The sequence below is a fragment of the Mus caroli genome, unplaced genomic scaffold (genome assembly GCF_978045245.1).
Source record: "Mus caroli unplaced genomic scaffold, Mus_caroli_1 scaffold_7, whole genome shotgun sequence".
NCBI lineage: Eukaryota > Metazoa > Chordata > Mammalia > Rodentia > Muridae > Mus > Mus caroli.
The window spans coordinates 72,273,212-72,297,362 of record NW_028227262.1 but is presented as its reverse complement, the minus strand read 5'-3'; the positions used below and the strand labels follow the sequence as shown (position 1 = coordinate 72,297,362).

At 40.8% G+C, this 24,151-nt stretch overlaps 1 protein-coding gene across 4 annotated transcripts in view; it reads right to left on the bottom strand.

Annotated features, from left to right (window-relative positions):
• Ctnna2 (catenin alpha 2) overlaps positions 1 to 24,151 on the bottom strand; it is a 1,115,747-nt gene that overhangs the window by 70,087 nt on the left and 1,021,509 nt on the right. For all 4 annotated transcript variants that reach the window (XM_021164212.3, XM_021164215.2, XM_021164213.2 and 1 more), the window contains one exon: positions 3,689 to 3,840. In XM_021164212.3, coding sequence (XP_021019871.1) covers positions 3,689 to 3,840 — 152 coding nt within the window. The remainder of the gene's footprint in view (positions 1 to 3,688; positions 3,841 to 24,151) is intronic.

The following is a 24,151-nucleotide window of genomic DNA, read 5'->3' as shown; positions in this document are numbered from 1 at the left end:
TCTGGTTTGCATATTTATTTTTCAAATGTCCTGTGAAGATAATAAGAAGAATTCTACATATCTGCCCATCACAAAGGATAGATTTCATTAGGGAAGCACATGGACAATAAGCTCATGAACTCAGGGGAGAGATCTATTCTATGACTAATGTGTGGCCTTGAATAGTGAGGCTGGAACCTGGGACACACAAATTTTGTATACATCTGGGGCTGTGTGGAACTAGCCTGGAGCTCACAGACACCAACAGCTCCATTAAATATGTATTCACTGCTGAGATGCAAGGTGATGGAGAATTTGATCCATCATGGTCCTTCCTTCAGTGATGACTTTTTAAATAAGTATAAACGAGATTTCTTCCTCCTCCTCCTCCTCCTCCTCCTCCTCCTCCTCCTCCTCCTCCTCCTCCTCCTCCTCCTCTCTTCTTCTTCTTCTTCTTCTTCTTCTTCTTCTTCTTCTTCTTCTTCTTCTTCTTCTTCTTCTTCTTCTTTTGTAAAGCATAATTAGCACTTTTGGAAGAGGTTACGCAGTCATGCCAACTGTCAGGAAAAGTCCCCTTCCCAATCATTCTTTCCTTGCACAATAAAATTTTCTAATTCCTATAGATTTAATAATTATACTAAAAAATGAGGCGATGAAATTATGTAAATACAAAGAAAGCCATTTGGGTGCTGAGTAGATAAGGAGCTTAAAAAAATAACTGTTTACGTCAACTTTACATTTCTCTATTGCTAAATTTTCAGCATTTTTTTAATGTTGAGATAGGGGAATGGCACTGTCTGTGATAACGATATGGCATTTTATATAAAATTGTGGATTTTTTGATGGCTTAGGAGTGAAAACCTGAATGATGGCTATAAACCTCCTCAGACTCCCAGATAAATGCTTGTCACAAGAAATATGAAGGCTAACAAAGCAGAAAAATGGCAAAAGAGGAACTATGTCAGGGGATTATAGTGGGGTTTAGTGCAGAATCCTTGGCAAACATAACTCTCATGGTCTCTTACCTTATTTTACAAGTTAGCACAGAAAGGAGAAATGACTTAAAAAGCTCACTCCTCTTTCCCTCCCTACTCTGATTCCCTTATCTTTTTTTTCTTTCTGTCATTTTCTATCTTCTGAGTTTGAACAAGCTCTCTCTCTCTCTCTCTCTCTCTCTCTCTCTCTCTCTCTCTCTCTCTCCTTTCCTGCTTTCACCCCACCCTCACTCCCTTCCTTCACGTCCCTCCTTCTCTCTCTCAATATGTGCCAAATAATATAACCTAATTGGGGGCAAGGGCAATGGCAACCACAGGCATCCATGGCATTTATTAAAAAGTGATACAATCTAAAGAAGGTAACAGTCGTAAAGGGGACAGTGAGAAAATTACTCTCCCCAAGCAGAATTATTATAGGTGTTCAGAGAAGGGCATCATTATTGTTAAAAGTAAATATAGGGAAAAACAGTTATCCAAGTCTTGAATGATGACAGGGTGTCACAGTTATGAAATGGGTAAACTAAAAAGACAATGTAGTCAAGATCCCTAAGTCCAAACTTAAATCTATGTGTTTAAGTATAAATAATATGACATGATAGAATTTTGGATGTTATAGTCTTTTAAAATTTATTTCATTAGTGAGTTCCAGAATCAGGTAGAGATTGTGGCTAAGGAGGGTCTGGTTATCCCAGCCATAGGTCTGTAAAGATACTGGGTACTTTAAATAATGCTCTCAGAGCATGCCAAAATGGTAACATCACAGATATATTTTGCTAAGGAAAATGTTATAATTAATTGTATTGGCTATTTTTATAAAAACTACAACTTTTATTTATGACTATGGACTTGTGCCTGCTCAACTCTATGTATACCACTTGTGTGTAGTATGTGCAGAGGCCAAAAGAGGGAATCAAGTCACTTGAAAGTGGAGTTAACAGGCCTTTGTTAACCACAAACTATAGGGTGCTTGGCACTGAACCCATATCATCTATGAGCACTAACCACCAAGCTATCTGTCCAACTCTTCATTTAGTACAGTACATGTATCCAAATTTAAATAATAAACAAGTATTTCACTAAGATTATATTGGTCATTGTTCCCTTGGGATGCACCACTACAGTAGCTCATCTCTCAGCTTTAATTCTATTACTGTTACATATTTGCTCTTAATTCTTCTTTGTGAGCAGTTTGCTTCAAGGAAGAGCTTCATTGCTAATGAAATTGCTTGAACAGTTCTGTATTAAGGGGAAGGTAAGGTGAGAAATCAAAACCTAAAGATAAACCTGCCGTGGGATATTATAGAGCAGCTAAATTGTATGAAGTAAGCTACGGGTCATAGAGACAAACTAAGGTATACTTTGGATGGATACAACACGTTACAAATGATCTAGATTACTTTTAAACAAACTACAATGTGGAACTGCTAGGTTTATAGTACAGTTTACCATTTAGGCAATATTTATGAAAGCTCACACTTTCTTGACAGAAATGTGGGGAAAACTAGTGAAGTAGGTGATGGGAGGAGCTTTCACCCAAGACTGTCTAGATTTATGCTTAATAAACTCATTGTGTTGCTGCTATATTAACACACTAAGCTGCAAATGCTTCACTCTCTAACAACTCATGATTCGCTGGCAATCCTCGTGTGAAGACAGTGTCGGTGAGGAACAGAAATGGAAAATAGCAGGGATTCTACTAAATCATATGAAACTTACAGAAATATGCAAGAAAGAGCCAGAACATCTTTTATCAGGGCATTCATTTCTGATCTGGGCTCATTAAGACTCATTCATCCGAGGATCCAGGGAATGAGGAGGTCTGGAGGGCTGGGAGTTGGGGTGGGGGGGGGGCATCCTCATGGAGACAGGGGTGGGGGGTGGGGAGAGGAGGTATGGGATGTGGAACAGTCAGAGGGTGGACCGGGAGGGGGATAAAATCTGGAGTGAAGAAAAAAAAAGATTAAATAAAATAATAAAAAAAAAAAAATGATGAGAGCCTGACTCCTAAGAGGCTCTGCCCTTTGCCAGGCCAGAGCGTAACAAATACAGAGGCAACCACTGGATTGAGCATGGGGTCCCTGATGGAGGAGTTGTTGAAGGGACTGAAGGAGCAGAAGGAGTTTGCAGCATGGTGGTGGCGGCGGTGGTGGTGGTGGTGGTAGTGGTGGTGGTGGTGGGGGGGGGGGGACAACAATGTTACTGGCCAGACAGACTCACTCCTGCCCCTGAGCTCCCAGGAACTGAACCACCAAGCAAAGAATAGACATGGAGGGACTCATGGCACCAGCGGTGTATGTGGCAGAGGATGGCCTTGTTGGACATCAGTGGGAGGAGAGGCCCTTGTTCCTGTGGGAGTCTGATGCCCAGTATAGAGGAATGCCAATGCAGGAAGGTGGGAGTCGGTGGGTGGGTGGTTGCGGGGGTGGGGGGAGCACCCTCATAGAGGAGGGGATAGGGGTGGGATAGGGGGTTTTCAGAGAGTAAACCTGGAAAGGGGACAACATTTGAAATGTAAATAAAGAAAATATCCAATTTTTAAAAAATAAAGAAAAAAAAAGACTCTTTTATCCGTTTATAGATAATTAAGCCCACATGGTCTGAATATACTTTGAGTCAAACATCTTCGCAGATTACATTGAGCAATTGCAACTGAGAAAGACCTTGAACATCTTGGGGTCTCTCTAAAATCTCTATGCTATAGCGGTCTCACCTACCCTGATCATCAGCACAGCCTTTCTGATGTCCCGAACACCATCATACACCAGGCGCGAGGCATCGATGAACTCGTTCTCCTCGAACGGCTGAGGGACATTGGCGCTCAGGGCTTCGATGGCCACCTCAACTTGTTCAGCAAAGCGTGGCATCACTGGGTAAACACAGGAAATAACAAGGAGATCAGAGAGTTTTTCTCTTGCTTTCCATCATTCCCGTTCTTGGACAAATTCCGTGGTGTCCTCTTGGTCCAGCTTTGAATAGGTCTAATTAAGTGATCTTGTGTCACTTACCACAACAAAAGGAAGCAAGGTGATCACCTTCTTGCAAGGTGATAGTTTACAAAACAGGAAAGTTATGTCTACATCCAAGGTGGGGAAGGTTAGCAGACGGGTAAGGATTTCACAATTATGGTAACCTGAATTGAGTTTCATTTTTGCTGGTTCCCACTCATGAAAATTCGCTGAAATTCTTTTAATCCTTCTAAGCCTGCCTTTTTTGTCTGTATGATAGTAGGAGTTAATACTATAATACACACAAAATTAATGTCTTACACTGCTCTTAGAAAATATTGACAAACATTTAATTAATCATAATAAGTATATAGTAGACCTCTGGATGGGAACGCAGGAAATGAGAAATAGGATGGGGAAGAAGGGACACTACTGAAGGAGGATGTAAGAAAACAAAAGGGAAAAAATGTCTCAGCAGAAAGACCTGCAGCAGAGAAGACCAATAGGCTCAAGATAATTTGTTCTATTATATCAATATCACCATGGTATGAAAAGGAATGCACATATAAATTCCTAAAAGGAACTTATCTCCTTCTCTTGCCTCCTCACAAGACAAGTAAACACACACACACACACACACACACACACACACACACACTAGCACACACACATACACACACATACCACAGGCAGGCACACATGCATATATGCATGCCCCTGAGGTCAGCAGAAAGCAAGCTCACTGGGATACCTGAAATACTTACAGAGATTCTGGTAGAGAACATGGAAAATAGTGTTGATGTTGTTGCTCTTTAAAATCATAATTCAATTCTCTCAGCTGTTATAACAACCCATTCCTATGGCAGATGTAAGCCAAAAGCACAACTCACTTTATTTACAAGGGCAATAAAACAGAAACATCATCGGTCTGCATCCATTTCTGGGTTTTCATGCCTGGTTCATCTTTATGCTCATTTTCAGGCCATTGCCTACTTTGACATTCATTTTAATCTCTGGTGTGAGAGCTGCTCAGTGCCTCTCTGGGATAAAAATATCTGAGGTACGTAATTCCTAGAGAAGTGCACTTCTATAGAAAAAAGTCAAGTGATTTCTTTCTTTTTTTTTTTTTTTTAGGGAGAGGAGAGATGGGGGCAAGGAGGCATAAGCATTCTTGCTATAATAACTATCAAAACTAATGTTGTGAGTTGTACAAGTTTCCTTTCCTAGGTGAATCATGACGTCTAGTGCCCTATATCACCTGAGATTTCCATATAACCATTAAGCTGCATCGACAGGGAAAGAATTCTGAGGCTATTTAGCTACATTGCTATAACTATGAATTGAAACAGAAGTGATTGGCATTCTAATTATGCTCATTAGATCAATAAGAAATGCATATATGTATCAGAGCATCACACTGTGTCCCATAAATTGTTGAATTATTCCATGTCAACTCAACATAAAATTCTAGAAACCCTTATTCCAAAAACAATACACGAACCTGTGCTCTTCCAATTATCCCTTTGTGTTAAGGATGAACATTTTTTTATAGAACTTAAAATATAGATAATTGAAATTGACCTCCTAGAGTATAAGAATATTTTTGTATGTATTTGGCATTTAGAATTGGGTGCTTTACTTAAATAAAATTATAACTTTCTTTCTTCAGCAGAAAGTTCCAAGTTACACTAATTCCACTTTCTTTGATGGTTAAAGTGGTATGTTCATGTAGTCAATGATTTTACAGATTTATATGCAGCTGCTAGTAGCACTTAGATGTATAAAGTTTCTCTCACTGTCAGGATGATCATATTACTTAGTAAGAAATGGTACCTGCTGTCTGACTTGATAAGACGGGTTTAATCCCCAAAGCCTACATGGTGAGAGGAGAAAGGCAACTCTTGTAAGCTGGCCTCTAACCTCCACATATATGCTGTTGCATGTACTGATAAATTACACAGTCATAGGTTTGACATCATTAATTGAAAAGATAGAAATTATATACCATTTCATCCACTTAGAATGGACAAAAAGTTTGAAGCATGATAGTCCTACGAAAATGTGGACAGCAATAAACTGTAGCTGGGACTGAAAATACATCATCTTGGCTACCACTACCATGAAGTATGGTTAAATGACTCATTTGACTCCCAAACAGGTGGATGGGTTATAATTTAGGGCATAGCCAAATATCAACTTCTATAGAAATGCAGAGTAGGCTGGCTGATCAGTCATACCCTGGAGTCATATGAAATCTCTTTTGGGACTCTTATGTTTGTGGCTGTGTCTTTTTATATGAAGTGATCTAAGAGTTGAGTAGCAGAACTTAGACAAAAACTAAAATGGAAAATAATTGCTCTCATGGGATCGTGTTAATAGGCCACATCTCAGACTTACACTGATGGCTCCAACCAGATTTATTCTGCTATCAGGAGTAACTACCATAAGATGCTTTTTCTAGGTCTGTGGACACTGCATTTGTGTGATACAAATGGACCAAAACAGGTAAATAAAGAGACAGCTAATGTAATAACGTCCTAAAGTTAAAGCTTGTGTGGGAAAAGAAAAATGTAACAAGGTAATCAAATGTGAGATAATAAAAGCATGCACAAAAGAATACAGCACACTATTTACACATGTGTGCATTTCTGTGTGTCATGCATGCTCTGAAAAGCTATATGTATTCTGTATTCAATACAGTGATTCTCTTTAAGGAGGAAAAGATGGTATCTGGTATATTAACCTTGGTTTTGTTCTCTTTCTAGATCTTTTTCTAGTTCAGACACTTTTAAAGGAATTAAAGGTAGTCTGTAAGTCATGTATCTCTTTGTAAAATAAGCCTCTCTGAAAAAAATAAAATTCTATTTTATGGGCACAGCATAATACAAAGCAGTCAGATCATATTATTAAAGTGAGGAAGTTGCTGAGGAATTGTGAATGAACCATTGTACAGCTCTCCATATTAATAAATATCAGCTAGATGGGTGAGCTAGGTAATGCCTGCTACTCAGGCTGTGCCTCCACAAGCACATCTCTGTTTTCATGAATACCTTTTCTGAGTCTAAGAGGGGCAACAAAAAAAGAGTCTTTTTTCATCTGTGCAAAGTTATCCTTAAGAAATAATGGAAGCGGAAAAAAAAATGAAGGGATGATAAGTCTTGATCTGGCTAAGTTTAGGTGCAAGGGAAATAAAACATAAAAAAAAAGTAAGGGGCTACTTTGAAAAAAATATTTATTGTATATTTTGAGAATAAATCATTTCCCCCTTCCCTTTTCTCCCTTCAAACCTTCCATATACCCATCCCTCTCTTTTTTTCAAATGCAGGGCCTCTGCCCTCTTCTTTATTAATTTTTGAATTTTACACCCACTGCCCATACACACATACACACACATGGAGAGAGAGAAAGAAAGGAGAGGAGAGAGAGAGAGAGAGAGAGAGAGAGAGAGAGAGAGAGAGAGAGAGAGAGAGAGAGAGAGAGAGAAACTTGCCTATCCCAAAATACATAAGTAAAACCTAGTTATTTCAGAAGCTACACTCAAAATGTCTCACTAAATGTTTAAGGCAACTCATGTTACCTAAACATGAAGTGAAAAATTCAACAACAGCAGACATACTAAAGTGGAGAAGGGAGAGGGCACAAGTATTCATCCCCACTCAAAGCCTGAATACCAAGAGTGGAAGAAAGAGTTTTCCCCATGGAAGAGCTCCCAAACTGCTTATCTAAACCTGAATGATCTGCCCTGGAAACACATACATGAAGTCACATTATAAAGGCACGCCTTCTAATGAGGAATAATCTTTGGAAGGCTGCTTTACTTGGACCTACATGGAAAAAGAACTGTCTCTTCTGAGACTTAGCTGGTGGATCACTGGAGTGAATGACCAAGTTGCTGGCCCTAGCATCCACAGAGAAGGAAGAAATAGGAACTTTTATGAAAATCAATTTTCCAAGATTCAAATGGTTTAGAAGAGAGCAGAACTACTTTCTCTGTGCTCCGTTCCTACCTTTATTCACTCAGGGCTGGGCCAGGTGCTATTTCTCTTCAACATAGCTCTGTTTTTAACACTATTCCTCCCTCCTAACTTAAATTCCTCCTGCTTTATCTAAAGTCTTAAGTCAGGAAAGCAAGGGCTTAATGGAACAAGGATCCATGATAGCTGGAGCTGGGGTTCTCTGTCTAACTATGGATTCTTTGAACATCCTGATAATGTATAAAACATGTCCTCACCCAAGAAGTAATATTGAGATTAAAAAAAAAAAAGTCAGAAGTGACACTGGCCTCACTTCTATCTAATTAAGAAAAGGATTCACACTGCCTTTGTGATTCTCACTTCATATATCAACAGAGTTGCTGATGTAGGTTTATATAATTAGAAGCTTTTTTCTTTGTGAATTGCACCCAAAAATGTAGACACCACTTTGCAATTATTTATCAGCATGCTGAACTGGTCTTAATAGCTTATGCCCTGAAAGGGTGATCAAAGTTAAAAGTAAAGTTACATTCTAGCTACACTTTTGTGTGCACGTTGCATACTGGGCTGCAAAATAATGACCTTCTAAGAGGAATGAAATGGAAGTGCATATGGCATATAAAAATCAAGGTCATTCTATTCCAGTGCTGGTTAAGATATAAACCATAGGTGAGGACTTTAGAAATGAATCTTCCCAGGAGGCTCCAGGAGCTGAAGTTTCAAAGCACAGAGTGATTCTGTTTACAGGAGTGACAAGCTGCACTACAGTATGAACAGTATGAATGGGGGTCCTGACAGCCGTGAGGGAGAAGAACAAGGTTAACTGGATGCAAGGGAGAAGCCCCACCAGACAGCCCATTTTTTCCTGAGGAAGCAAATCTCTGCTCCAGTCTTAGACTTTATAGGGATCTCCAGTAATGCAGATACATCTAAGCATCTGATGTTTGACTGAATACGGTTTACTTGTTTTTCTAGTTTGATTATATCACATATCCCTACACATATCCAAAAGTTGAAATTAGACTTAGTTATATTTGTTGTCAAATAGAGTATGATAAGGGGAAGGGTGGTGTCATTCTGATGATCTGGCCATAAGAATTTATTGTCCTATTCCCTCAAACAGAAATACATATCCTTCCTCCCCCCTGGTTAGGTAAATATCTCCTCAATCTCCAGTTTTACTGCTGTTTGAAACCTTCTGCCATCCCTAGATATCTGACAACATGCACCTAGCATCATGCTAGTTGTTACACAGAAACGGGGTTTTCTATATCTCCATTTGTTTGCCTGAATCCTTTCTCCATGTTTTTCATCCTAAGCCTCTGTCATACTTTTGCAGCATGGAGAACCCATTCAGTCAGGAATGGAAAATGAAAACCATAAATAAGTGGTGGAGTGAAGAATTCATTTGTCCTTATTATTTATAAGACAAAACAAGTAGTTTTCCCTGTATTTCCTATATATTTATGATGCTCTTAATTTCATATTGATTCAGAATCTCAACAAAGATTTTTCAGGGCCTTGAGGAAACTTGGTAGTAGTAGTCCTAGTTTGGTGTAGGACCCTTTCAAGAAGCTGAGCCTAGGATTAAGCTTTCTTGGGAGAAGGTTCATCATGGCAACAGGAAAGATTTCTACTTCTGTCCATGACTAATTCATGAGATCAAACAGGCAAATCTATATAAAGAAGGATCATCTAGGAAAGTGTTGATGCCAGCCCATACAATGGGGGTACTTTCTTTAGACAAACCCACTATAAAATGTAGAGAAAGTAGGCAGAGAGTCTCTTCTAGAAACAGATCCAACTTGTTAGATGTGAATCTATAACAAGAAAATAACAACATTTGTGTCAACCTATGAAACCATATCAGGGCAAGGATATAATTGTAATTCCTTCCACTGCATATAAGAATGTATTGCATAGTACAATATACTTCCTGACAACAGATCCTAACCATGTTCATAGTTGGAAATAACAAAAGGATTAGGCATTATCAGAGTAAATGAGACTGTAAAGTTTTAATTTGTAGAGACTCCTTGGGGCCAGTGAGTATTTCCTCCAACAAAGAACAGTTTGAAAGTGTTCATGGAGAGAAAACATCCATTCTCCAAAACAGTTTCTATTAGGTATTGTCAAGGGAAAATTCAAATCGTCGACAATTACATGATAGGAAGGCTAAAAACACCAAAGGTCTAACTTTGTCCCATGGGAACATGCAACTGCTGCTTCCAGGGCTCAATGCATTCTTGATGTTCTGCATATCTGTGAAGCACGTGGTGAGAAGTTGACTTGAATCTAAAGTTCAAAGTTATTACCTGTGTAGAAGTATGAACCCAAACCACATCTGTGGCCTGTTGATAAATACCCTTAACCTCAGTAAAAAGTTAGAGAAGACTTATACCAGCTGGTTACCCATGACATTAGTTAAGCTCTTCCTAACCCTGTACACTGGAAAACTTTCAGAGGAAGCCCCAACCTCAGCCAACAAAATCATGAGTTCAGAATTCTTTTAAGAACATTGACACTGACACCTATTGCTGATTACAATCAGGCAAAATGATTAGATTTATAAACCTTCCTCCTGAATAGTGTTTTATTTATGGGTTGGTTTGGTTTTTGTTTGTTTGTTTGTTTATGTGTCCATGCAGTTACAGACCCATGAGTTCCACTGAGTATAGATGGTTCCTTCCTGCTAGTAGAGATGAACTCTTGGAGTGCTAAATTTCTTGAAGACTACAAGTTCTTCCAGGTTCTGGACCTTTGACATCTAGATCTGATTCTGCATACTTCAATTGGTTGTAAGTATGTAGAAATGTATGTGCTTAATAGATGCGAAGCCTCAAGTGAAGTACAAATCCAGGGGCTCTGCAAGCCATGAGCCCCTCTTACTGATCACTTCATGAACTGAGCAATGGCAACACCTTGACTTCAGGCTCCTCAGAGATTCAGGAGGGCTGGCCCCAGCAAAACTACTAAAATTCCACAACTCACAGATACTATGTCAGATACTATGACACTGTAATCATAGTACAAAGCTACTAAATTTGAGTTGATATATTACACAGCAATAGCTAGCCAATGTAGCATATGCTTTGCCTAAAGGGAAACTATTAGTAAATAGCAGCTATCAGAACATGTTACTTTGTTGTTGTTGCTGTTATTATTGTTATTGTTGTTGTTAATTGCAGCAGCTACAATTAATCTGGATTCAGGGGGTATTTGTCTATTCCAAACAATTTTCTCCTCATTAGTCCTGATATTTGTTTCTGAAGTAACATGGACTTCAGTTGGTACCAAACTGAAATAATAGAGACTGTAGAGACAATTAATAATTTGGGGAGGAAGTTAAGAAAACTTCCTCTGCCTAGCACCTCTGTCAGATAGCTCACAGCCACCTGTAACACCAGCTCAAGGGTATCTGAGCACTTCTCTTTTCTCGGTGGACACATGTACGAATTTGGAACACACATACCCCCACAACTCACATATAAAAATAAAATAAAATTTCTGTTAATTGGGATAATGCCTTTTAAAATCTGTATCAAGTTTAGAAGTAAGTTCAAAAGAAGACAACCCTGAAGCAGAAGGGTCACTTGACTGTATGAGCTCAAGGTTGTGAAAGAACATCAACACTATGACTATAAATCAGACATGGGGGCACTTAGCCAAACTAGGATGTAGGAGAAGTGATATCCATGGACTTGACATAAAAACAACTCACACTGTATGCTTCTCCTAGTTGTCTTCACACTACAATCCTGCATCTGTCTACCCAACCACCTCCCATTTTATCTTGCTGACCGAAGGTTTATACTCTCAACACCTGCTGCATAGGACTTGAAGATCAATCTGCAAGGATTTACCACCACCAACAAGCATCCTTGAGAGAGGATGATGACATGGACCAGAAGGAGCACACCACTGAGTGAGCAATCTGAACATTGGAGCTGGCATAGTTTATCTTAAAAATTGAGCTGTCTCAACTACTGCTCCTCTCTTTCTTCTCTTGGACCAGTGTCACCCAGTGGATGCTCATTTTTAATAAAGAGTCTCCTATAAATCTACCTCCAGACACTGTAAAACCATTCCCTCCTAGCTCTCTGTCTTATCTTGATCGCCAAGGACAATACTAAATATCGTGTTTGGTTATGGCCTCATCAGATCCATGAGAGAAAGTATGTTCCATTGTTTACTTTTGGAAAAAAATGTTGGCTTACAAAACACAAAAGAAGGATTCACACAGTTCCTTCAGCACAAACAAAGTATAGTGTGCAGGAAAAGCTGCTCATTTGATCTGAGATTCGTGTAAAATTATTTCTACCTATCTCTAACTTATATAACTTTAGTTACATGCTATATTTTAATTGATTGAATTTAACAATTGATTACTTATAAGTGATTTTTTAAAAATATGTGGTAGAGGAAATGTGGAAACAAAACTAAAGTACCTTGTCTAAATTCAGTACTTCACTACTAGGTGTGGCACAAATTTTTAATCTCAGCACCCTGAAGGCAAAAGCAGGTGCACATCTCAGTTCAAAGCCAACCTAGTCACGATAACACAGAAGAGAGTCCCAGGCTAGCCAAGAATACACAGTGAGACCTTGTCTCCAAATGATAAATATATAAACAAACAGACTTCCTTTGCTAACACTAATGGTACCCTAGCTGTGACTGTGGCCCTTCTCTCTCTGTCTGTCTCTCTCTGTCTCTGTCTCTCTCCTCCCTCTCTCCCTCCCTCCCTCTTCCTCCTCCTCCCTCTCTTCCTCCCTCCCTCTTCCTCCTCTCCTCCTCCTCCTCTGCCTCCTCCTCCTCCTTCTTCTTCTCCTCTCTCTCTCTCTCTCTCTCTCTCTCTCTCTCTCTCTCTCTCTCTCTCTCTCTCTCTCTCTCTCTCTCTCTCCCTCCCTCCCTCCCTCCCTCCCTCCTCCCTCCTCCCCCTCCTCCCTGGAAGACACCTAGTATCAGCATGCATGAGCATGAACAAAAATGGCCCAACTGAGTCTATTCCTTATTCCCTCACAAATATTCATCACCTATTTGTACCTTTCCAGATAACCACAATCACCAGCCTAGCCAGTCCTCCACCACCCCATCCTCTTTGGGCTTTCTTTCATCAGTGCCAGTCATCTGTTCTCTCAGTGGGAGTTCCTAACGGCTGCCATTTTCATACATTCATGTTTAGAAAATTATAATGTACATTTCAAACATCAAAACCAAATCCGAGTTCCAGAAGGCCATACATAACCCATGAGCTGAATTGTTTGATAAAAGATGAAAAAGGACTGCCTAGAAGAAGAAAACCACACACAAAAAAAAGTAATTCTAAATTCCATACACGATGACTACCCTGAGAGAATCAGGGCGCGTCCATCTGCTCTTGTCTAGACACAAATTCCTTTCCCCAAGGAAAGAAACTGCTTGCTTGGAAGGTTTTCGTGTAGTTTAAAATAAGCATTTCAAAAATAATCACAAATGGTTTATAACTCCAGGAGGAAGGATGGCACATTTAATTCTGAACCTTGAGGAATGAATAAAGAGTTGAATGCAAAACCTTATTTAGCTTACAGTGTTCGTCAAAACCTAGCTTGATAAACACAGTTTAATTTGGCATCTGTGAGGTTTAAATACTTAGATTGCATTAAGATGCAGTGAAACACTTGCTGAGAATTTCTTACGCATGATTTTAAAGATTCTGATTTTGATCATTAAATATGTAATTTTAAAAGAAAAAATAAAACATCTCCAAAAGCAAGCATCATTTTACTATGGTTTTAGATTATATCAATAAACAATTTTGAGTTTCAACTCCCATCCAAACTGTGGGAGATGAACAGATGGTTTTAGATCTCAAGGGGTTAAAATTTGATTAAAATTAATACATGTACACAGGTAGATAGATGTGCAGAGGATAGAGGGAGGACAGGAAAAACATGTATATACATTTATTATAAAATAAACAAATGTGTAAATTAGGAATTTGAAATGTCAGGCATTATAAAGGAGCCAAATTAATGACTGATGCTCAAGGGACAAACAGAATTGGAACTGGCTGATGTGATAGAGGGTTTGAGTTTCACAGGAAACGAGGGCATCCACAACATAAGATGACAAGTGCAATAGAAAAGCAAACCAGGAGGGGATATCATTTGACCGTAACAAATAGCACTTCCCTGGTTCTTACACACATGAGCTATCTCAAGCCCCCAGGTACATTTACCGTGTTCCAGCTTTCCAGCTTTCCTAGTCAAAACTCTTTCACAAGTTTTTCAGCAATGCTCAACTCTCTGCCTCCCAATGAACAGCCCTCAGCTTCGTTTTCTTCCTCTTCCTGTCAAGTTCATGTTCCCGCCATAGCGTCTTACCTCTTGAGAGAATATGGGTGAGGTGTCATATCACTGCTTTAGTTTAGGGAATAAATATGTGCTGGCTCCCAACCTAGTGTGTGACAACATTTGCAGTCCCCTCTCCTCCTTCACAGGCACCACCACAAACCTTGGTCATGGGTACCTTTGAAAGGACAAAGCAGCATGCCCTCACACAGGGCTCTGAGTAAATATGCTCTCATGCATATCTAGAAATTGACACCTTGCCTTTTGTGTTAATTATTCCATGAGTGCTAGTAAAGTACTCACAGACAACAATTAATTCATAGCACAGGAAAGTACAACTGTGTGTGTGTGTGTGTGTGTGTGTGTGTGTGTGTGTGTCTTCCTGGTTGACATTACCACATCTCCATGTGCATGCCCAGAACCTTGTCATAAGGCTACATTGTACTTTTTATTTTCTTAAGTTGTATTTTCTGAGGTGGCTCTTCCACCCCTCTGCTGAGTGAGCAGGATGTATATGAATCATAGCAGAACTTAAAGTGAATGACTAAGCAAATAGGAGAAAAATATTTGGAGGAACTGTGCAGTTAAGTATTTCTAGACAAAACTTATCTTTAACCTGGTTCAAAGAGTAACTTGACAGTATTCCCAGACAGTGAAATAACCTGGACAGAGCTATCAGACTCCATTTTCCCAAGAGATAGACATTAACAAATACATCACAGGGAAAACTAAATGCCAAGCTATGGACTTCTTTGAGGAAGAGTCTTAATAATCTTAGCTACAGGGAATTTGTTTAAATTGGAGGTCAAACATTTTCCCCCAACATAAGAAGAGTGGACATCAGTAAACAGACTTCTCTGTAAGCTCTTGGGTTCACATGGATTCTCTCCTACAGTATAGCTTTCCTCTTTAGAGACAGAAGTCACCTGCCTTCATTCTATCCTGAAAGGGAGAGTGTGATGCTGGGAGAGGTTGTTATAATAAGTAAGTTTTTTTCTTTTTTTTCTCTGCATTGGGAATTCCACATTCAGGGGCAGGAACCATGGCACAGCAGGTAAAGACATTTATTGCTCTTGCTCAATCTAGATTCAGTTCATTGCACCTTCAAGATGGCTCTCAACTATGTATAACTCTGGTTCCAGGGAATCAGGTATGTCTTCTGGCCTCTGTGAACTCCTGTATACACATAGCACATGTACATATATTCCTAAACACACACACATGTATATAAAAATGAAACCAATATTTACTTTCAAGATAAAGTAATAAATTTTATATAAACAACCAATGGAGCAGTGAGCATCCACCCCAGGATGCTCACAGCGGAAAGAGAACCAACTTCTGCAAGCGATCCTCTGACCTAACTCACTGTGCTGTGGTGTGTACATTCTTGTGCATGTGTTTGCACAAAGTATGTTTGAAAGGCAAAAAACAGCTATCAGTCAAATCTCTGAAGCATGTACAACCTGAAGGTATCTATCATTTGGGGAAGGTATTATCTAGAGGCTGAAATTTCTTCTTCCTTCCATATTTCTTCTCACCATCACAAATACTAAAACTACCTGCAAGTAACACATTTACACCACATCACCATCGTTTTGACCTTTCAGGAGAGAATAAAGTGCTTTACATTAGTAGTAAGGGTTATGCTAAAATACATTTATAATATATTAGGATGTCTAGGCTGAGCAATGTCGGTCATAATAGCTTCTGTTGAAATCCATTACTTTCATAACCCAATTTGAAGGTCACCAATAGAAAATTGACTTATAATTTAATGGCCTTCTCTACCATTTCTGCCTTTCCAACAAGATACCCCACCAACTTATTCTGAAATTGACCTCCTTTTGTACTCTTTCTGCTAAAATCCAGTTACAAAGATAAAGCAGGTCATCTAAATATGTTCAATCATAAAACATAATCCCAACAAATGTGTCTGAAAAACCAGTAAGACTGCTTCCCAAGGATATAAAGAACGTAAAAGGAAACAAAATCTAGATCTAAAAATTAGGTGCTGTGAGGCTTTGGGTGCTGGTAGACATAATCTCCTCTATACAAAAGAAGTTCAACAGCCATATATATATATATATATATATACATATATATATATATATACATCATATATATAGAAGACAGAGATATAGAGATATAGATAATAGATAGATAGATAGACAGACAGACAGACAGATAGATAGAGATACTAATATGATCAGCCTATCACAAAGAATGAAAAAGCATATGAAAAGTAGCGTTTTTGAACTGAATGTGGTCTAACTGTATCCTGTATCCTGAAGAACACATCCTTAATGTAAAGGCACTGATAAAGTTATTTGTTGTTTCTAGCTGAGACTAGAGTTAGATATTAAAGGATATGTTTAATAAAGGATATGCTCAATAAACAGATGTTGAGGGGGAGGAAATACAGAACATTACAGGGACAATAGTGGGAGACATGTGGATGTATTTTGCTGTGAGAAAAATGAGACTCTCATCCAGAAGGGGAAGAAGCTTTAAACAGAAGATTTAGCAGGGACTGGTCATGGTGACTACACAAGTTCAGAAGGCATGGACAGCAACGTACTTATTCTAAGCTTTATAACATTGACCATGCCCAAATGGTAAAATATTAGGCAACACAGGGAACTCTATCCCAGGAGCCTTAACTAATTGGTTACTGTTGATGTCAGTAAGCAGCAGGGGCTTGAGTTTTATAAGTCCCATCCTGAATCCACTCTACTGCCTTACCTGATCTAAATGAATAGATGCTTCAATAGAATTTCTAGTTTAAGTGATATTTGCTGGTCCTTTTATATTTTCTATTGAAAGCATATAGAATCATGCCACAAATCTTGCATCTCTGTAAGTTTAAGCATATATTAATAATACATAGTGTTGGATATCAGAGCATTTACACACATTCACAACATGTGTTTTGATCATATTCACTCCCAGTACCTTCTCTTGCCCCCTCCTCCTCCTCCTCTTCCTCTTCCTATTGCCCATGTCAACTATTTAAATGTAGATTATAAAGCATGGAATCATATTATGCCATTACTCTATCATGCATATTATCCAAAATAATAGACATTTAATCACTCATCCAATGTCATCAATAAAATAGAATGATCATTTATTGCCTTTGGGGATTCAAGAGACAGAAAGAGATCAGCAATGCAGCACTTGCCACTGTGCATAAGGCCCTGGCCTGGCTCCTTAAAATGAGAAGAAAAAGAAAAACAAAAGCAAAACAAACAAAATAACCGTTTTCTTTTTTCACAATTAGTCAATCTCTCTTTCTCTCCCTGTCTCCCTGCCTCCTCTGTCTCTGTCTCTCTCCCTCTCTTTCATACCTCCTCTCAGAACAAGAAACATCCAGCGACTCCCAAAGCTTTCTCTACTCTCTCAATCCTGTTACATATATGTTCCCTACATGCCCCCAAACACTTTCATGAGGTCTCAGTTTTATAAAAGTGACATTTTTAAATAATCTGATTAGTGTGGAAGGAGCTACTCTGCTTATAACTAAATATGCTAGTACTGGGCGCACTTGTAGCCCTTATGCCTCCCACATCAGCCTGCCTTTGAAAATGGGAAGTCAGAAGATGAGTCTGGTCAACCATGCACGCACTACCAAGCTGTTGGCAATTTGTTATAATTCAGGTTTTATTGACTGGGGCCAGGAAATATGCCATTTAAGTATTTAATGGGCCTGCTGCAGATCTCTGTTATTGTGCTTTCATCAAACCAGATCACTTTCATCAGAAATAGGTAAATTTTCGATGTAATGAACCCCTACAACTTTACCATACTAGAATCCACAAAATTATTTTCTTAAATTTAACTCAGTGTTCATCATAACACAGAAATTACTGTTAAGCCAAAAAACATTGGCACTGCTAAGGAAGGGAAATGATTTGTGGAAAATAAGCTGCAGATGAGTCTGTCGCTCATAGGGCACCTCTCCATTTCCTAAGCACTTAGTGAAAGCAGTCAGGTAGCACGGTGGGAATCTCCCTACAGCCAAGTGCCCTGCATACATCACTATGCATAAATGGTCCACACTTGTGAACATTTCTTCTAGTCATATCCAGTTTGGTCAAGGCCTTCTGAAAACTCTTTCCTTGAATAAAACCTCTTTCTCACATACCCCATGCTGCAATAGTTCTCATAGCCTGTGTCTACAGTGAGATGTTTCTTTATACCCATCTTCTATTTGTATCTGTTAGGGGATATTTGTGGCTACCTTGGCTCATAATAAATATGTTTTTTTTAACCCAATCTAGCCCCACCCTAGAATACTTAGCAATGTCTACAGACCTTTTGTCTATAAGAATTCTGGGTGGCAGTTTTCTCTAAAAGTATTCTTCTGGTAAATAAGCCATGCTTCATGGGAAGACTGCCTTTGGGAAGCATCTTGTGTTTTTATGAAAAGATAAGGAGGGGGAATATGTTTAGTGGATGTGTTGTAAGGTGTGGGGTAAAGGGGAGACACCGTGGACCCAGGCAGAGACATCCCTTCCCCCTGAGGAACCAGTCACACATAGTATAAAATAAAGTTTATTCAGGGCATGGGGAGGGGAGTTAAGAGGGTAGGAGAGACAAAGAAAGGCAGAGAGAGAGAGAGAGAGAGAGAGAGAGAGAGAGAGAGAGAGAGAGAGAGAGAGAGAGAGAGAGAGAGAGAGAGGAAGAAGAAGAAGAAGAAGGAGGAGGAGGAGGAGGAGAAGGAGGAAGAGGAGGAGGACGACGACGACAACGACGACACGACGACGAGGAGGAAGAAGAAGAGGACGAGGAAGAGAAGGAGGAGGAATAGAGGCTGGCCATGAGCAGAGAAGAGTAGAGAGAGAGGGAAGAGGGGAACGAGGAGAGAGAAGAAAGGGGTAAAAGGACAGAGAGGGAGCAAGAAACCAAGAGAGCAACAGAGAGAGGAGAGGGCACGCAGCTCCTTTTATAGTAGGTCAGAAACACCTGGATGTTGCCAGGTAACTGTGGGGCAGAGCCTAGACAAAAGGTTAACACGGCAGAAATTGGTCTTGATAGGGTTTTTGTTTAGTTGGTGGTGGATTTTGTTTTGGTTTTGATGCAAAGTTGGGTAGATAAGTGGTTGTAGGTCTGGGAAGACTTGGGTGGTAGATATAATCAAAACATACCATATTTACCTCTCAGAGAACTTTTTGTTTTTTATTTATTTATTTATTTATTTATTTATTTATTTATTTATTTATTTATTTTTAAGAAAGACCAACTTCCACCTGGAACTTCCTGAACTCCCCCACTCACAGACCCTTTCTGTTTACTAGCCAGTGTCTTCACCCAGCAAGATCACCCACATCATTACCTAGGATCTAGCTTGGAAAAATCTCTCTCTCTCTCTCTCTCTCTCTCTCTCTCTCTCTCTCTCTCTCACACACACACACACACACACACACACACACACACACACATCCCTTAGATTTCACAAGAATAAAAACAATATAAAAGATCTAGCCAATTAGAAATGTTTGCCAATGAGAAGTACAGAGATGCATTCTAAGACACAGATTTAGAAGAACTCCATCAAAGTCTTCAAGGAGTTTAAAAAGACCAAAAATTAGCTGTATGAAATTAAAGAGAAAGAGATTAAGAAAAATAAACACCTGTGTGATGCCCAAGAAGGCTAAGGAAATCAGTGAAGACAGTCTAGGACTTGAGAACAGAAAACAACCAGGAAAGAGAAACATTAAAGAAGACTTAAGCTGAAATGAAATAGAATTGCGAAACCTACCCCAGGTCCTTCTCACCTTGATTGTCCTCCACCATAATGGTCTGTATGCTCAAACTGTGAGCCAAATACACTTTCTCATTAAGTTGCTTTTTTTTTCTTTTGTACTTATATAATTGCAACAGGAAATATAACAAAGCCAGTGGGATCTTTAGCTATAGCCTTCAAATGTTTAGTCCATGCATGGAAAGGCTGGGATAAGAATTTTAAATAGAGAAAAGCACCTGGGCAGCTGGGGCACAGGGTCGGCTGACACTCGCCAGCTACCCACAACACCAGCCACAGGATCTTAAGACTTCTGGTGAGTGGAGCACAGCTTCTGCTCCAATCCAATTGCGCGGGACCTGAGACTGCATTAGTTAGGGAAGCAGAAACCGGCCTGAGTAGGGCCACAGGCCTCATCCGGCCGGATCAGCGCCGGGTAGCTGGAGCGCAGGGTTGCCTGACACCCGCCAGCTACCCACGACCCCCACCGCAGGATTTTGGGACTGCTGGTGAGTGGAACACAGCTTCTGCTCCAATCCAATTGCGCGGGACCTGAGACTGCATTAGTTAGGGAAGCAGAAAACCGGCCTGAGTAGGACCACAGGCCTCATCCGGCCAGATCAGTGCCAGGGTAGCGGGAGCGCAGGGTTGCCTGACACCCGCCAGCTACCCACGACCTCCTCCGCAGGATTTTGGGACTGCTGGTGAGTGGAACACAGCTTCTGCTCCAGTCCAATCGCGCGGGACCTGAGACTGCTCTGGTTGGGGAGAGAGAAATCCGGCCTACATAGGGCCACAACCCTCTTCCGGTCAGAAAAGCACCGGGGCAGCTGGGGCGCAGGGTCGGCTGACACTCGCCAGCTACCCACAACACCCGCCACAGGATCTTAAGATTTCTGGCGAGTGGAACACAGCTTCTGCTCCAATCCAATTGCGCGGGACCTGAGACTGCATTAGTTAGGGAAGCAGAAACCGGCCTGAGTAGGGCCACAGGCCTCATCCGGCCCGATCAGCGCCGGGGTAGCTGGAGCGCAGGGTTGCCTGACACCCGCCAGCTACCCACAACCCCCGCCGCAGGATTTTGGGACTGCTGGTGAGTGGAACACATCTTCTGCTCCAGTCCAATCACGCGGGACCTGAGACTGCTCTGGTTGGGGAGAGAGAAATCCAGCCTACATAGGGCCACAACCCTCTTCCGGTCAGAAAAGCACCGGGGCAGCTGGAGCGCAGGGTCTGCTGACACTCGCCAGCTACCCACAACACCCGCCACAGGATCTTAAGACTTCTGGTGAGTGGAGCACAGCTTCTGCTCCAATCCAATTGTGCGGGAACTGAGACTGCATTAGTTAGGGAAGTAGAAACCGGCCTGAGTAGGGCCTCAGGCCTCATCCGGCCGGATCAGCGCCGGGGTAGCTGGAGCGCAGGGTTGCCTGACACCCGCCAGCTACCCACGACCCCCGCCGCAGGATTTTGGGACTGCCGGTGAGTGGAACACAGCTTCTGCTCCAGTCCAATCACGCGGGACCTGAGACTGCTCTGGTTGGGGAGAGAGAAATCCGGCCTACATAGGGCCACAACCCTCTTCCAGGGTAGCTGGGGCACAGGGTCCGCTGACACTCGCCAGCTACCCACAACACCCGCCACAGGATCTTAAGACTTCTGGAGAGTGGAACACAGCTTCTGCTCCAATCCACTTGCACGCGGGACCAGAGACTGCATTAGTTAGGGAAGCAGAAAACCGGCCTGAGTAGGACCACAGGCCTCTTCCGGCTGGACCAGCACCGGGGTACTGCCAGCTACCCACGACCCCCGCCACAGGATTTTGAGACTGCTGGTGAGTGGAACACAGCTTCTGCTCCAGTCCAATCACGCAGGACCTGAGACTGCTTTGGTTGGGGAGGGAGAAATCCGGCCTACATAGGGCCACAAGCCTCTTCCGGTCAGAAAAGCACCGGGGTAGCGAGGGCGCAGGGTCGGCTGACACTCGCCAGCTACCCACAACACCCGCCACAGGATCTTAAGACTTCTGGAGAGTGGAACACAGCTTCTGCTCCAATCCAATTGCGCGCGGGACCTGAGACTGCATTAGTTAGGGAAGCAGAAAACCGGCCTGAGTAGGACCACAGGCCTCTTCCGGCTGGACCAGCACCGGGGTACTGCCAGCTACCCACAACCCCCGCCACAGGATTTTGAGACTGCTGGTGAGTGGAACACAGCTTCTGCTCCAATCTTTAAACAGTGACAACGACAACAACTAACCCCAGAGATTACCAGATGGCGAAAGGTAAACGTAATAATCTTACTAACAGAAACCAAGACCACTCACCATCATCAGAACCCAGCACTCCCACTTCGCCCAGTCCAGGGCACCCCAACACACCGGAAAAGCTAGACACAGATCTAAAAGCATATCTCCTGATGATGGTAGAGGACTTCAAGAAGGACTTTAATAACACACTTAAAGAACTACAGGAGAACACTGCTAAACAGGCAGAAGACAATAAAGAGGAAGCACAAAAATCCCTTAAAGAATTGCAGGAGAACACTGCTAAAGAGTTACAAATCCTTAAAGAAAAACAGGATAACATAAACAAACAGGTAAAAGTCCTTACAGAAAAACAGGAAAACACATCCAAACAGATGATGGAAATGAACAAAACCATACTAGACCTAAAAAGGGAAGTAGACACAATAAAGAAAACCCAAAATGAGGCAACACTGGAGATAGAAACCCTAGGAAAAAAATCTGGAAACATAGATACGAGCATCAGCAACAGAATACAAGAAATGGAAGAGAGAATCTCGGGTGCAGAAGATTCCATAGAGAACATCAGCACAACAATCAAGGAAAATGTAAAATGCAAAAAGATCCTAACTCAAAACATCCAAGAAATACAGGACACAATGAGAAGACCAAACCTACGGATAATAGGAGTAGATGAGAATGAAGATTTTCAACTCAAAGGACCAGCAAACATCTTCAACAAAATTATAGAAGAAAACTTACCAAATCTAAAGAAAGAGATGCCCATGAACATACAAGAAGCCTACAGAACTCCAAATAGACAGGACCAAAAAAGAAATACCTCCCGACACATAATAATCAGAACAACAAATGCTCTAAATAAAGACAGAATACTAAAAGCAGTAAGAGAAAAAGGCCAAATAACATATAAAGGCCAGCCTATCAGAATCACACCAGATTTTTCACCAGAGACGATGAAAGCCAGAAGATCCTGGACGGATGTTATACAGACACTAAAAGAACACAAATTCCAGCCCAGTCTACTATACCCAGCCAAACTCTCAATTAACATAGATGGAGAAACCAAAGTATTCCACGACAAAACCAAATTCACACATTATCTCTCCACGAATCCAGCCCTGCAAAGGATAATAACAGAAAAAAACCAATACAAGGACAGGAACCACGCCCTAGAAACAACAAGAAGGTAATCCCTCAACAAACCTAAAAGAAGACAGCCACAAGAACAAAATGCCAACTTTAACAACAAAAATAACAGGAAACAACAATTACTTTTCCTTAATATCTCTTAATATCAATGGACTCAACTCCCCAATAAAAAGACATAGACTAACAAACTGGCTACACAAACAAGACCCAACATTTTGCTGCTTACAGGAAACTCATCTCAGAGAAAAGGATAGACACTACCTCAGAATGAAAGGCTGGAAAACAATTTTCCAAGCAAATGGCATGAAGAAACAAGCTGGAGTAGCCATTCTAATATCTGATAAGATTGACTTCCAACCCAAAGTCATTAAAAAAGACAGGGAGGGACACTTCATACTCATCAATGGTAAAATCCTCCAAGAGGAACTATCAATCCTGAATATCTATGCTCCAAATACAAAGGCAGCCACATTCATTAAAGAAACTTTAGTAAAGCTCAAAGCACACATTGCACCTCATACAATAATAGTGGGAGACTTCAACACAACACTTTCACCAATGGACAGATCATGGAAACAGAAACTAAACAGGGACACAGTGAAACTAAGAGAAATTATGAATCAAATGGATCTGGCAGATATCTACAGAACATTCTATCCTAAAACAAAAGGATATACCTTCTTCTCAGCACGTCATGGTACCTTCTCCAAAATTGACCACATAATTGGTCACAAAGCAGGCCTCAACAGATAAAAAAATATTGAAATT